The sequence below is a fragment of the Cynara cardunculus genome (assembly GCF_001531365.2).
Source record: "Cynara cardunculus var. scolymus isolate 2C chromosome LG 1, CcrdV1, whole genome shotgun sequence".
Lineage (NCBI taxonomy): Eukaryota > Viridiplantae > Streptophyta > Magnoliopsida > Asterales > Asteraceae > Cynara > Cynara cardunculus.
Window position 1 is genome coordinate 3,503,797 of NC_037528.1, and position 12,577 is coordinate 3,516,373.

General features: G+C 35.8%; 3 protein-coding genes and 1 non-coding gene across 5 annotated transcripts; 2 read left to right on the plus strand and 2 right to left on the minus strand.

Moving 5' to 3' along the window:
- The first annotated feature begins 216 nt into the window (after positions 1-216).
- On the plus strand, positions 217-2,698 carry LOC112516470 (sedoheptulose-1,7-bisphosphatase, chloroplastic). Its single transcript, XM_025123533.1, has 8 exons — positions 217-379; positions 589-708; positions 794-979; positions 1,095-1,176; positions 1,491-1,712; positions 1,793-1,893; positions 1,973-2,044; positions 2,279-2,698. The coding sequence occupies exons 1-8, from the start codon at positions 266-268 to the stop codon at positions 2,558-2,560; spliced, it is 1,179 nt and encodes a 392-aa protein (XP_024979301.1). The 5' UTR covers positions 217-265; the 3' UTR covers positions 2,561-2,698.
- Positions 2,699-2,931: 233 nt separating this feature from the next.
- Positions 2,932-3,004, minus strand: TRNAR-CCU. The gene has a single exon. It is a non-coding gene; the product is annotated as a tRNA-Arg (tRNA).
- Positions 3,005-3,899: 895 nt separating this feature from the next.
- Positions 3,900-5,415, plus strand: LOC112517193 (transcription factor DIVARICATA-like). The gene is made up of 3 exons (XM_025124555.1): positions 3,900-4,212; positions 4,542-4,939; positions 5,028-5,415. Exons 2-3 carry the CDS (start codon positions 4,554-4,556, stop codon positions 5,347-5,349), a joined length of 708 nt encoding a protein of 235 aa, XP_024980323.1. The 5' UTR covers positions 3,900-4,212; positions 4,542-4,553; the 3' UTR covers positions 5,350-5,415.
- A 1,746-nt stretch (positions 5,416-7,161) lies between these two features.
- Positions 7,162-10,402, minus strand: LOC112527328 (coronatine-insensitive protein 1-like). 2 transcript variants are annotated; one of them, XM_025137923.1, is made up of 4 exons: positions 9,591-10,402; positions 8,255-8,726; positions 8,052-8,166; positions 7,162-7,958 (listed from the first exon to the last, which is right to left on the minus strand). In XM_025137923.1, exons 1-4 carry the CDS (start codon positions 10,073-10,075, stop codon positions 7,369-7,371), a joined length of 1,662 nt encoding a protein of 553 aa, XP_024993691.1. In that variant the 5' UTR covers positions 10,076-10,402; the 3' UTR covers positions 7,162-7,368. The 2 variants fall into 2 exon arrangements, with proteins under 2 accessions (XP_024993691.1, XP_024993683.1); XM_025137915.1 differs by having other exon boundaries at positions 7,162-8,166.
- Positions 10,403-12,577: the final 2,175 nt, after the last annotated feature.

Genomic DNA, 12,577 nt, shown 5'->3' on the forward strand with positions numbered 1-12,577 from the left:
AAAAAAACGAAATTGCATGAAATAATAATCGCCTATGTATTATACATGATCATCATCACATAGAGCTGAGAGCCACATAAATCTGGAAAGATGAGTAATAAACCTCACCCCCATACTTTTCAATCAACACCATATCTATCCATTCACCCTTTGCCACCTGTCATCCCATAGTTCCCTGCTTATCTCTTGAAGACACCCATTCTTCCAAAAACTCCTAAACACCACTAACCTCTGCTTCTGCTTTGAAGCTCAAACCAGATCAAAAATGGAGACAGGAGTAGCGTGCTTTGCACGTGGGACAATCTTGCCAACTATTGCTTCTCAACATTCAACCTCATTTGCATCTCCATGGTCTGTTTCTCCCTCATTCACCACCAGGGTATGCTTCAATTTCATTGCTTTGTGTTCATATTTACGGGAACACTTCAAAACTAAATAAATATTCCCTTCTTTTACGTCCTGTAACAACTCGTCCCACATGGATAGAAAGTTAGATTTGTGAGTTCATTACAAATGACTTTCGTCATGGTTTTAAGCTGGTTTGAAGATACTATATCGAATTTTTGAAATGTTGATTCTTTTTCGTAGAGTTTAAAGTCAAGTTCGTTATTCGGAGAGGCCTTGCGGGTAATGCCAAGATCATCCTTCAAGGTTTCAAAGGCACAAAATTCCTCCTTCGTAACCAAATGTGAGATCGGTGAAAGTTTGGTGAGTTTATCTGTCTATTTAACTCGTTATCAAGATTCTTGTGTAACGTATTGGCTCTCATGTTGGGATTGTGAAATCTTTGTAGGAAGAATTCCTATCGAAAGCAACCCCGGACAAGGGTTTGATCCGATTGCTGACGTGCATGAGTGAAGCGATCAGGACCATTGCATTTAAAGTTCGAACTGCGTCTTGTGGTGGCACAGCGTGTGTCAACTCGTTTGGTGATGAACAGCTCGCAGTCGACATGCTTGCCGATAAGCTTTTGTTTGATGTTAGATTCAAACTTGCATATGCTTCTGTTCTTACCCTTTCTGCATTCATTCAAGCATTCAAACAGTGGGTTATTTACAGTACATATAAAAGGGTCTTTTACTATACTGTTTTAGGCATTGACTCACTCGCATTTCTGCAAATATGCGTGCTCTGAAGAAGTTCCCGAGCTTCAAGATATGGGCGGTCCAGTCGAAGGTCACAACGTTACCTATTCGTAATTCATATCCACAATGTAATAATATGTCATCCACCAAATATACCATCGATTATTAGATGGTAAATTTGATGGTATGACATAAATCGACCAAAATGGCGGGTCACTTCCAATCAAATTCACCTTTTAGCAATAGCCTTTACGAGGGCTAAAATGGGAATTCAATTCCACGAATAACTAAAAAGTGATATTGATTGCGGAAATTGGTTATTTTGGTCAATTTTCCCGTATAACGACCCATATGTACAATCTGTGTTTCCTGATTTAACTTGATCTAAGAAAAATGAACGAACAGGTGGATTCAGTGTAGCTTTTGATCCCCTTGACGGGTCCAGCATTGTTGACACGAACTTCACCGTGGGCACCATCTTTGGCGTGTGGCCGGGAGATAAGCTAACCGGGGTGACCGGAGGAGACCAAGTGGCTGCAGCCATGGGAATCTATGGGCCTCGAACCACTTATGTTCTTGCCATCAAGGGCTTCCCTGGAACCCATGAGTTTCTTCTTCTTGATGAAGGTAACATCTGAATGCTTCTCATTTCAAAAACTTCGGATAATTGTATTTTACGAGTAACCATTTTCGACTTCGTTGTTTAGGGAAATGGCAACATGTGAAAGAAACAACAGAGATTTCCGAAGGGAAGATGTTTTCCCCTGGAAATCTGAGAGCCACTTTTGACAATCCAGAATATGACAAGGTCTTTAAACCTTCTTATTGCAACGCATCAAGAAATCTTGAAATTGTTTTGTTCTAAATCTTCGATTATGGAAATGCAGCTGATCAACTACTACGTAAAAGAGAAGTACACATTGCGATACACCGGTGGAATGGTGCCCGATGTTAACCAGGTCGATCTCTTCATTTCACGAACAAAAACTAGATTTTTTCGATCACAAGATCGGTATTTAACCGCCTGAATAAAGTATTTAGTGTGACTTTAAATTTATAGGACGTATTATTTATTGATTCTAACAACTTAAAGTCTCGTTAAGTACTCTATTCAGACGTTTAAACGTCCCAAAATACTCGTTTTATTATAACGTTCGGTCTTCCTTTTCATTCTAACGCTATTTTCTTTGCAGATTATTGTGAAAGAAAAGGGGGTTTTTACTAACGTGATATCACCAACAACAAAGGCCAAGTTGAGGCTTCTTTTCGAGGTGGCTCCATTGGGACTATTGATCGAGAACGCTGGAGGTTATAGCAGCGATGGGACGAAGTCTGTGTTAGATAAGGTCATCGTGAATCTCGATGATCGAACCCAAGTTGCTTATGGATCCAAAAATGAGATTATCAGGTTCGAAGAGACATTATACGGGTCATCCAGGCTCAAGTCCGGTGTGCCTGTCGGAGCTTCCGCTTAAAACCCGATGAGCCAATCCGCATATCGGCAATCATCTTTGTTTTGTAAACATGTATTGTTAAGAATTCAATGAAAATTTTTCTTCATATATAAATCGAATTTCTAAGTTTTATAAATATTTGTAAGGATTGTTTGTTTACCTCTTAATAGTTGCAATCTCTGAATCGTTAAGAGGTGAATCTTGTTTGGTAATTTTTTTTTTTGCCTCTTAATGGTTCTAAAACCTTCTAAATGATTTTGTATCTTGGATCTTTCTTAACCATTAAGAGTAGAACTCTTCTGAATGATTTTGTATCTTGGATATATTTTATTTTGCACTATATCATGAGAGCCTCTTAATCATTTTGATATTTAATGCCGGACAAAAATAAACGCGCCAGGTAGGGGTCGAACCTACGACTTTCTGCTTAGGAAACAGACGCTCTATCCACTGAGCTACAGGCGCTGCTTGTTGTCATTATTTGTTATTAAAACTAAATAATAATTTGACAGATTTTTGTGATTATTACACGATTAAATTTTAAAGTTATAGATTTGATCAAATATTATTCTTTTAGGATAAATATCTTTGATTAAGCAACCAAACCTTTAATAAATATCTATGTGGGAGCCACCCCTCCATCACAACAGGAAATAGATGACGTACGGATCATACGTATCGTATGATTCATGTCTAAAATGGAATGATTTATTTACCGACACTTTTTTAAAACTAATATGAATCTCATGAATGATTTATGGTGACCAAAAGAAGTGTAAAATGCACCTTTAGTATGTACATGTTCGTCTTTCCACTTGACCCCTCTCTTTATCTTTTCGCCTTTCACTAATTTGCCTCAAATAATTGCTCATGGGCTCGATTACTTTGGAGTTTGGACACTTCTTTCATTTTACGTACCCACTTGCATACAACGCTTTAAAGTCCAATCTTTGTCTCGTTTGGCCTTTCGACCTTCCAAAGAAGTGGGTTTCGTCATTTAGTCATAATTAAAGACCATGTGTTCTATACGTTTACAAACATGTTAACGTCCGAATATGACACCAAGGACCACCCCTCCCCCTCCCCCTTCGTTTTCCAATTCATTTTTTTTTTCTAAAAAAACCCGGATCCTAAACATACCAAACCAACTAACAAGACACTCAAGTTTGTCAACTCGGGTCTTTTCCGGCTTCTGCTTGTCAAAAAAACGTTGGTTAAAAATAAAATACTGAATAACGGTTTGAATAATAGACAGAGAATATATGTTAGAATAATGAGTGCATGGGAAAAAGTGTACTGCTGGTACAAAAATGAAAGATATTTGCCACTATGTTCACAAAAGAAGTTTTAGAATTTTCTTTCTCCACTAAAGGCTTTTTATAGCAGCAAATAATAATACAAGAAATGTAAAGGTGAATGGATCACTGTCTTGCCAAATCTTGCTAACTTTTTAATGCAATCATAAAAGGTTTTCGATTTCCTAAAGTAAAACCATCGAGGGCAGCCACAGTAAATGCTTTAAAATCACACAATTATCTATCACTCTGTATATAAACAGCAGAGATCGAATCATATAGCCATTGACAACTGGCCACCCTGTTCAACCATTCTGGGTTTGAGTTCATCCACAATCAAGATTCACATCGAAATCAGTCTTGCTTCTGTCACAAGAGGTAAAGATCACAGAGCTCTCTGGTTTTTCTGCTTCTGTTCTTTATGTAATGATCATAACAGGTTCTGCGTTTTAGTTTTTAATCAAGTTTTTGAATTGGGTATTTGATTATTTTGAAATTATGTGTTTGAATCATATGATTTGACATTGATATTCATTGTTATTCTATCTTTTTCAAGGTCTTCTTGATTCTTGAACTGATGGGTCGTTTTCAAGATTCCTGAATATGTTCTACTAAATCTAGAAAAAGGGTATTCTAATGATCTGATTCCTATTAAATGATTCTGAACCTTTCCCTCTGTATTTGGATGGTTTTTTCTCCATAAAAAGTTTGAAGCAGCTATGGAGACATCATCTCAATCTTTGCATCTTTTAAGCTCAAATAATATGATGCAAGAGATCAAGAGCTCGAAATGGACGAACGAACAGAACAAATGGTTTGAAAGTGCTCTAGCTATATTCGATACAGAAACACCAGACAGGTGGTCAAATGTCGCTGCTTTAGTCCCTGGGAAATCCGAGTATGATGTTAGGAAACAGTATGAAGTATTGAAAGCTGATATCAACGATATTGAAGCGGGTTTGATTCCAGTTCCTGGCTATTTCGCCTTCAAATCAGAATTGGTTGAAGATCGTGGATTCTATTCTTTCGGAAATCGTCTTCTGCGGTCAAGATCCTTCGATCAAGAAAGGCGAAAAGGCATACCTTGGACTGAAGAAGAACACAGGTGAACTTCTCTCTTCTAGTTTTAGAGCTATAGAATAGTTTCTGATATTTTCTGGAGCTAGAAATAACTCTAACTTGATGCATTGTAGGCGATTCCTGATGGGTCTTCAAGTTCATGGCAAAGGAGACTGGCGAAACATTTCTCGCAACTTTGTAATGACCAAAACACCAACACAAGTAGCAAGCCATGCCCAGAAATACTATGCAAGACAACATTCAGATGGGAAAGAAAAGAGAAGACCTAGCATTCATGATATCACAACCGTCCACCTGCCGGAAAATGCCAATTTCTCTGGCGAAAGAGAGAAGTTTTCACCGTTAGTTAGCACACCAAACAACAGGAACCCTAATATCCGAGTATACAATTCTGGTCTCTATTTCCAACCTACAAGATACCAGGTTCAAGGTTAGGCAACTGAACCGTCCGAGGTTTGTGCTTGTAGTCGAAATTAATCAAAAAATTTGATAATTTGTACTCATGTTATTATGTAACTTAAATGGTTAAATCTTGATAGTTTGTTGGACCAGGTTTCAGTTCTGAGCCAGATAACAAATTCCAAACATAGATTTTTAGCCTGTGATCAGAAAATGACCAACAACCGTAGAAACCTCTTTATATTACCTTTCTTCTTCAATTGTTCACTGCATATAATGCACTGAAAAAGCTGAGTCAGCTTCATTTACATATTGTCGAAGGCCATGTCATTGGCTGACTCACTCTACACTCATACCAAATTTCCAGATCATTTCACCACCATGCATAGCCATATATGTATATAGAATATAAAAACTAATTAAGCCAAAGTGCACCCCAGACAGACCTTCCATCAACATATGATGTATTCTTGTTTTAAATCTTTAAGTCAATCCTGGGACTTTCTTTGGCAATCTTAAGGTACCAAGTCCCTGTAGAGTAATTCAGTGAATTAACAATTATAAATCAATAAACAGAGGACAAAAATTTCATTTGATTTATTGAAATAAGCTTCTTACAGAATATGACAAATCCACTTGTGTAATGAGAATCTTTTTTCTATGTTCCTCAAGTTGCATGATACTGCACTTGGTCTATACAAATATGGATGGTTTGTATTTGATCGCTCCTTTATATATATATATATATAGAGAGAGAGAGAGAGATGGTCCACATATAATAAAGGTTCAAATAATTTATATCCTTAAAAAAGAACATATGAAATCTCTTGTATGAATTCTTGTTTAATATCTTTTTCCTTTTCTATATTTTTCTTGCACGCTTTTTAAAGTGCATACACACGTAGCATATATTTTAAGTAGATGACAGGTCTGCATATATTTTATCTTTCAGACTTTATTTATAACGGGTTCATTTGTTCTAGTTTGATATATATATATATATATATATATATATCGAGTTTTTTATCTAGAGACCCACTCCAACATGGTTAAGGTCATCAATCAAGATATCAAACGTCAGATGCATATAAGATAATGGGTTGAGCTCAATGGACGACACAAGATGGTGTTGAATGGCATGGTACTTTATCAAACACTAAATATGAATCATCATCTTCCATTTAGATCTGTCTCAGTAAAACTCTTGTAACCCTAGTAAAACATGCTTACAATTTACATAAATCTACAGAACCATTATGTTTATCTTTGTTTCGTTGTTTTCGGTTCGTCTTGATGTTCTTGTTTTTGCTGTTTGTTTGCTTGATGATGCTATATGGTGGGACGTAAGAATCTGAAGTCAAATTGCTTAAACTAAAAGCAGAATCTTTACAAGATCTAGTTACAAAAGAATATGGCAAAAAAATCACCCACAACAAGAAAATTTGCAGATCCCATTTCGGAATTCCTTCTATTCATAACAGATTTGTCCGAATTTTCAAGATTCATGTTTTTAGCATATATTCTCTTCTAGTGTTTGCAAGAGAAATTGAAGTCTTGACAGAAGCATCCACATGGTTAAACGATTCCTGGAGTCGATTCTAATGCCATGAAATATGATATACCTTACAAGTGGTGTATTTGATATTTGAGGCCGAAAGCCATGAATTCACATGTGAATACAACAGCGAATGCAATACAACAGGCCAAACGCCTCACACTGATAGACCCAAGGAGAGTACTCAAACCTGAAAACCAGTACCTGAAGAAGTTTTGAGTTTTGGGTACAAAACAAATTTGCAGCAGAACCATCAGAAAACATCTTGTTTCCTTCAAAATTTTACTATTTCGTATAATGCCACAATAGCTCATCAACCACACAATACCGTTCTAAAACAGCAAAATTATTACATTCCCGTCTAACAAAAAAACCAAGACAAACGTTATGAACAGTAAACAATACAGGAAACTGCATAATACAAAAAAAGTAGAATCTATCTCAGCCAAATGCTCTATTGGCGTGTTTTCAAGAAAAAAGATGTTATATACATACGTTATTCAGGTGGCAATGGAGTCAATCGGGATAACAGATGGCGGAAAGTCGGTTCTTGGTCCAGCAAGAGAGTAATATGCAAGAATGTGTGCAGGATGTTCCATCTCTCTTTCTTCTCCAGCATTAACCTTTCTTGGAGGAATTATTTCAATATTCCAAAATGGTCGCGCCATTGCTAACAGATCACATCCAGTCGGTGATCCCCTATACCCTTGTACCCATAAGTATCTTAGCGATCTCAGCTGAAGAACAGCGATCGCAAGTGCATGTTCACTGAAACAACATCCTCTAACTTCTAGTTTTTGTAGGCTAGGGCACCCTCTAGAAAACCCTAGAAGCCCTGTATCAGATTCTCCGACGTACCCCAGAAGCATCCATCTTATATTCTGGCTGTATTGACCGATATAAGCCAAACCCACATCGGTTAGCCCTCCTGGTCGGAGATAGAGTGCAAATCTTCTAAGCTTTTGGCAGCCACTTAGTAAAGACCGGATTCCATTATCGAGTGGCAAGTCTGTGATCACTTCTTCTCGATCCAGCAACACCATTCGGAAGTCACACAAATTAGTCAAGTTCATTCCCATCGATTCTAGAGCTGCGTTTGTGATATCAGATACGTAAACAGCAATATATTCCAACTCGAGACAACCTTGTGATAAAGCGGTTAATCCCCTTTGAGAAACTATACCTTCCTCATCTTCCATTTCTTGTTCATCAGCTCCTCGCTCGATTCTAAGCCGCTTTATCTTCTTGCAATAGCGAGATAGAACTTCCATTCCACGATCTCCAATCACATTTCTTGTCTGTTCATCGATCCGAAAGAAAAACATAATTCATTTCAAACTCGTTCAACTATAAAATCGTCAAAATATGAATAAAATGATATTGTACCTCAAGAACTTCCAAATTGGGACACCTTCGGAGCAAAAGACAATGGTCTTCTGTGTCAAGAAGGGCATATAAAAGATCCAACTTTTTTAGCCGCGAAGCAAAGGGGAAAACAATGGGCATTTCATTCGTACTCATATAATTCATCCCTAAACGGCATAATCTAGGAGGGTATGCCACAGAGGCATAGCGTTCAGCTTGATCATTGAAGCAACCACCACCAAATTCTTCAAGCGAAACAGCAGACTGGAAAAAACCAACAAGATCCAAGATTTCACAATCGCCTATCTTGACCGATAATAAAGACTTGCATCCTCTGGCTATTAGCTCAAGATCTTCAAACCTAGTTTGAGTAAGATCCGTCATGTAAAAGTTCAATGTTTCAAGTAGAGTATTGTTCATAGCAAGCTCATGTAGCCAGTTTCCATCCTTTTCCATCACTTGGCTCTCTTCTAAAAACAAGGTTTTAAGGTTCCTGCATTACCATAAACTGCATTAAATTCCTATAATTGACATCTAAATGAGCTAGTAGCAAAAGGCTATTTCTCCTAAGTCATATAAATTCTTCAGCTTCCTAGGAATTTGATAGCCAAGAGTTTTAAATGCTACCCATGTTGTTAAATGTGTATAAAAATCAATATCTATTGTGAATTTGAAACAGAACAGTGGTCAACCTTAAAAGTCAAATGTACTTATGAATCTGGAATGATAACAAGCATTCCATGCTAATGTTAACACTCGATTACCCCAACACAAGAAGCAGATAATTAGTAATAATGAAAGCTTTGAACGTGGCAGCAAATGATAATAGAACAGTTTTAGATGTGAGCAAAAAGTTAAGAAACAGGGCACCAAATAATATAATCTACAGACAATCTAAACCCCACCAGAATTATGGAAAAAGATGCCATTTTTATTGCTTAATTCTTGAATTCAGACTCATCTTCGAGTGCATTTCAAGAAAATGTCATCACCTTCTATACCAAACTGATGATATACCAAACATTTCATCAAGATGGAATATATTCATATCGACAGAGATCCAGATAATCATTAAAACATGGGTATTTTAATCACAAAGAAACTTCCATTAAATTAAAAAAAAGGATCGAATTAATAAAAACATATATGAACACCATTGAAGTTTAAGAGAGATAACTCTAAAAGGATCTCTGGGAATCAAATACTCACTCAACACATAAGAAGCCAATCGAATTAAAACCCTAAATTCAAAATTTCCAAAAATAGAAAGGGATAAACAGAGTATTCAATAAAGAAACTGCAGTTGAATTTAAAAGAAACAGATTGATGTGAAGATTATTATTTTTCAACAAAATACCTGCAGGAGCGACAAATATGGAGAAGGCCATCAGTAGAAAATCCAGAGCATTTATCAAGCTTAAGAACCTGAAGAACATGGCCACGCTCACGTGCCAGTAGCTCAAGATCTTCATCCTTTACAATCATCCTTCTGAAGTGCACAGCTTTTAAGCAAGTGAAAGATTTGGCAAGCTCCTCCACCCATGGCGTCGCAAACCCACCCCAGTCCTCTGGTATTAAGTTATACATGGCGGCGCGTGGCTTTCCTTTCAGCTTCAAAGATTCAAGAAACGGGAACCTCCGCCACAGCTGTTTAGGGGTGGCTGTGTAACACAGAGCTATAGTCACGTGCTTACGTGTCTGAGCTTCGAGCTCGTATAACCGGCGGCAGACCAACGATATAGATTGACGGTCACGTGAGTCGTTTATGTACGATAACACACACTCGAAAACGACATCTGACATGCCGTGAATCCGCTGGTTGGTGTAGCTCCGATCCTCCATAACCAAATTCAAGAAAGGAAATCAAGACGGAATGAAACCAATGGATCGTTAAACCAAGAACAATGGAAAACCAAAATAAAAAACCCAGATAAAATCAACAGGGTCTTCAAGTATGTATTTGGCGTAGTTGAAAACAGTGATTTAGAAAGAAATTTTGTAGATCAACAAAGTCTTGAGATTCATGATTCGAATTGAGGATAGTGATTTAGGAAAGGATTCCACAAAAAACCCTCAAGAAAGAAATAAAAACCCAGTTCAAATGAAGAAGGTTTTGAATTGATTATGAAAAACGAAATTGAAGATATAATTGTAAAGAAAGGATTGATGAGATGAGATCCACGAATGGGGGGCTAGAGAGAGAGAGAAAATAGGAGCAGAGAAGTAGACGGTTAGGATTGGGGAGGAGGTAGAGATCTGACGGCGACAGTTGGAGGAATTTGTATGGGGACCGATAAAAATGGAAAGTTGTTTAAAAAGGCTCTGCAGCCAAGAAACTTTAAGAGAGAGATGGAGGTATTAATGGGTTAATTGGGGAGTTGGCTAAAGATTCTGCAACTCTGCAAACAACAAGATACAGTTCTGTCTCATGATAAACTATATTACCACCACTTTTTTATATTTTTTTATCTAATATATTATTTAGGATATAATCATTCCAAAAGGATATGAATCACCAGAAAATGGTTACATATGCGATAGCCCTAAAATTTAGTTTTTTCAGTTATATAATATATATATATATATATATATATATATAGCCTTGGTTTATATCTATTATTTTTAAAGCAATTTATTTGTTAACCAATTAATTTTTTTTATTTTAATGGATGGGATGACCTTTTTTCTCTTATTATGCTTGTCATTTGGTTAATATTTATGATGTAAATTAATTTTAATTAACGTAAATATTAATATGTTTTCGGATTCCTATCTAAAATATGTTTTAATGGATCATTTAGCAAATGCTTACCTGTTAAATGTTTATTGGATTACTTATATTTTCCCGATGAACATGGAAAGAAACCGGGGATCTTACATGGTAAAAGTGATAGCAAGAACATAGAGTTGTATCATGAGGGTGACAACTCTTATCTGGTTAGCACTTATGGGATAAATTGTAGCATATAATACTATTTTGTTGAACTAAAAATCTTACCTGATAAGTAGGTTAGCATGAGATGTTAAAATTTGGCACGTAAGACTACACAAAACAAAATGACACAAAAAACTCATTGGTTTACGCCTTTTCATGACATTAGACTAGGATGAGACTAAATTGAGTAAGCAAAACTATAAATTTTTTATTCCACCAAAACAGATCGAATAAAAAAAGACGAGACTAAAAAGATAAATTACAAAACTATCACCTTGAATAGTATATTCATAACTCATAAATATGCCATTAGACTTTAAATAAAGCATTTTAAAATTATAAAACCAAAAAAAAAATGGTAAGATGCTTGAAAGCAAGTCTTGAATCTTGTCATGACAAAAATATATAATTAGATATATACATTGTATTCATGTTTTTTTTATTTGTTTTTTTTATGATGATTTATGTTTAGAACAACTCCATTTTCAAAATATAAAAATACACGCAAGTAATTAATCAAAAGAAATTATGATGCTTCACCTTTTACAAAATTAATGCCAAATATTTCATTAAAAGAAACCCTCGATAAATAAAACTACATATTCAATATATTCTGACTAAGGGTGTGTAGAAAGTCATCTGATTCAATATCAACCGACCGATCCAGTTAGAACCGACCGACTATCATTGAATTAATTAATTCAATATAAGCTTTCTTTAAATTCAAATATTTATGCAAACAGGGTATTTCAATGTATAATTGAATTAGTAGCATAAGTAAATTACAAAAAAGATTATGGAATCATTAATTCTAAAGATTATAAATTAAAATTTGAAGAAATAAGGAAATGGGAAAAACTGGGAGTTTAAGGGTTATATTAAATTTTGAAAACAGGAAAAAAAACATCGACAATGAAACATGAGAAACAGAGGGTATTTTCTTCGTCTTTTTAGATTTTATAAAAACGATTTTATTCTGGGAAAAAACGAATAAAAACATGGCATCATTTGCATGAAGTTTTACAATACTTTGTTCTAGAAAACACTCGGATTCTTCTTGTCTGTATCAATTTCAAATCGGTTGTTTGATGCTTGAGATGCCCAAGAGGACACCTGTACAAAACAACAGCAAGCACGTTTTATGTATCATGATGATAATAAAAACATTTTCTGCAAAATTCAAAATACCGAACACTTGTTCTCTCGTGAGTTGTGAACTCAATTTAAAAGATGGTTTCCTAAAATAGGAATCAGATCCTTGACGGGTTACTAATGAGATTTTGTTTTTCAACAACGTGATCTCTTGAAATTGTGAGATTCAATTGTGCCAAAAACCTTTCAAACCCTTTAATAACCTTGTCAAACACATTGGGAGCTGAGTGGATGAATAGGATAAACAACTTAGAAAA

Bases quoted from the DNA above. Each gene is read 5' to 3' on its own strand.
- LOC112527328 (XM_025137915.1), bottom strand. From the start codon at position 10,075: ATGGAGGATCGGAGCTACACCAACCAGCGGATTCACGGCATGTCAGAT. The intron at 8,727-9,590 runs GTATTTTGTTGA...ATGGTAATGCAG, and splicing joins CATATTTGTCGCTCCTGCAG to GAACCTTAAAACCTTGTTTT. The intron at 8,167-8,254 runs GTACAATATCAT...ATCGATGAACAG, and splicing joins CCAATTTGGAAGTTCTTGAG to ACAAGAAATGTGATTGGAGA.
- LOC112517193 (XM_025124555.1), top strand. From the start codon at position 4,554: ATGGAGACATCATCTCAATCTTTGCATCTTTTAAGCTCAAATAATATG. The intron at 4,940-5,027 runs GTGAACTTCTCT...GATGCATTGTAG, and splicing joins TGGACTGAAGAAGAACACAG to GCGATTCCTGATGGGTCTTC.
- LOC112516470 (XM_025123533.1), top strand. From the start codon at position 266: ATGGAGACAGGAGTAGCGTGCTTTGCACGTGGGACAATCTTGCCAACT. The intron at 980-1,094 runs GTTAGATTCAAA...ATACTGTTTTAG, and splicing joins CCGATAAGCTTTTGTTTGAT to GCATTGACTCACTCGCATTT. The intron at 1,177-1,490 runs GTCACAACGTTA...ATGAACGAACAG, and splicing joins TATGGGCGGTCCAGTCGAAG to GTGGATTCAGTGTAGCTTTT.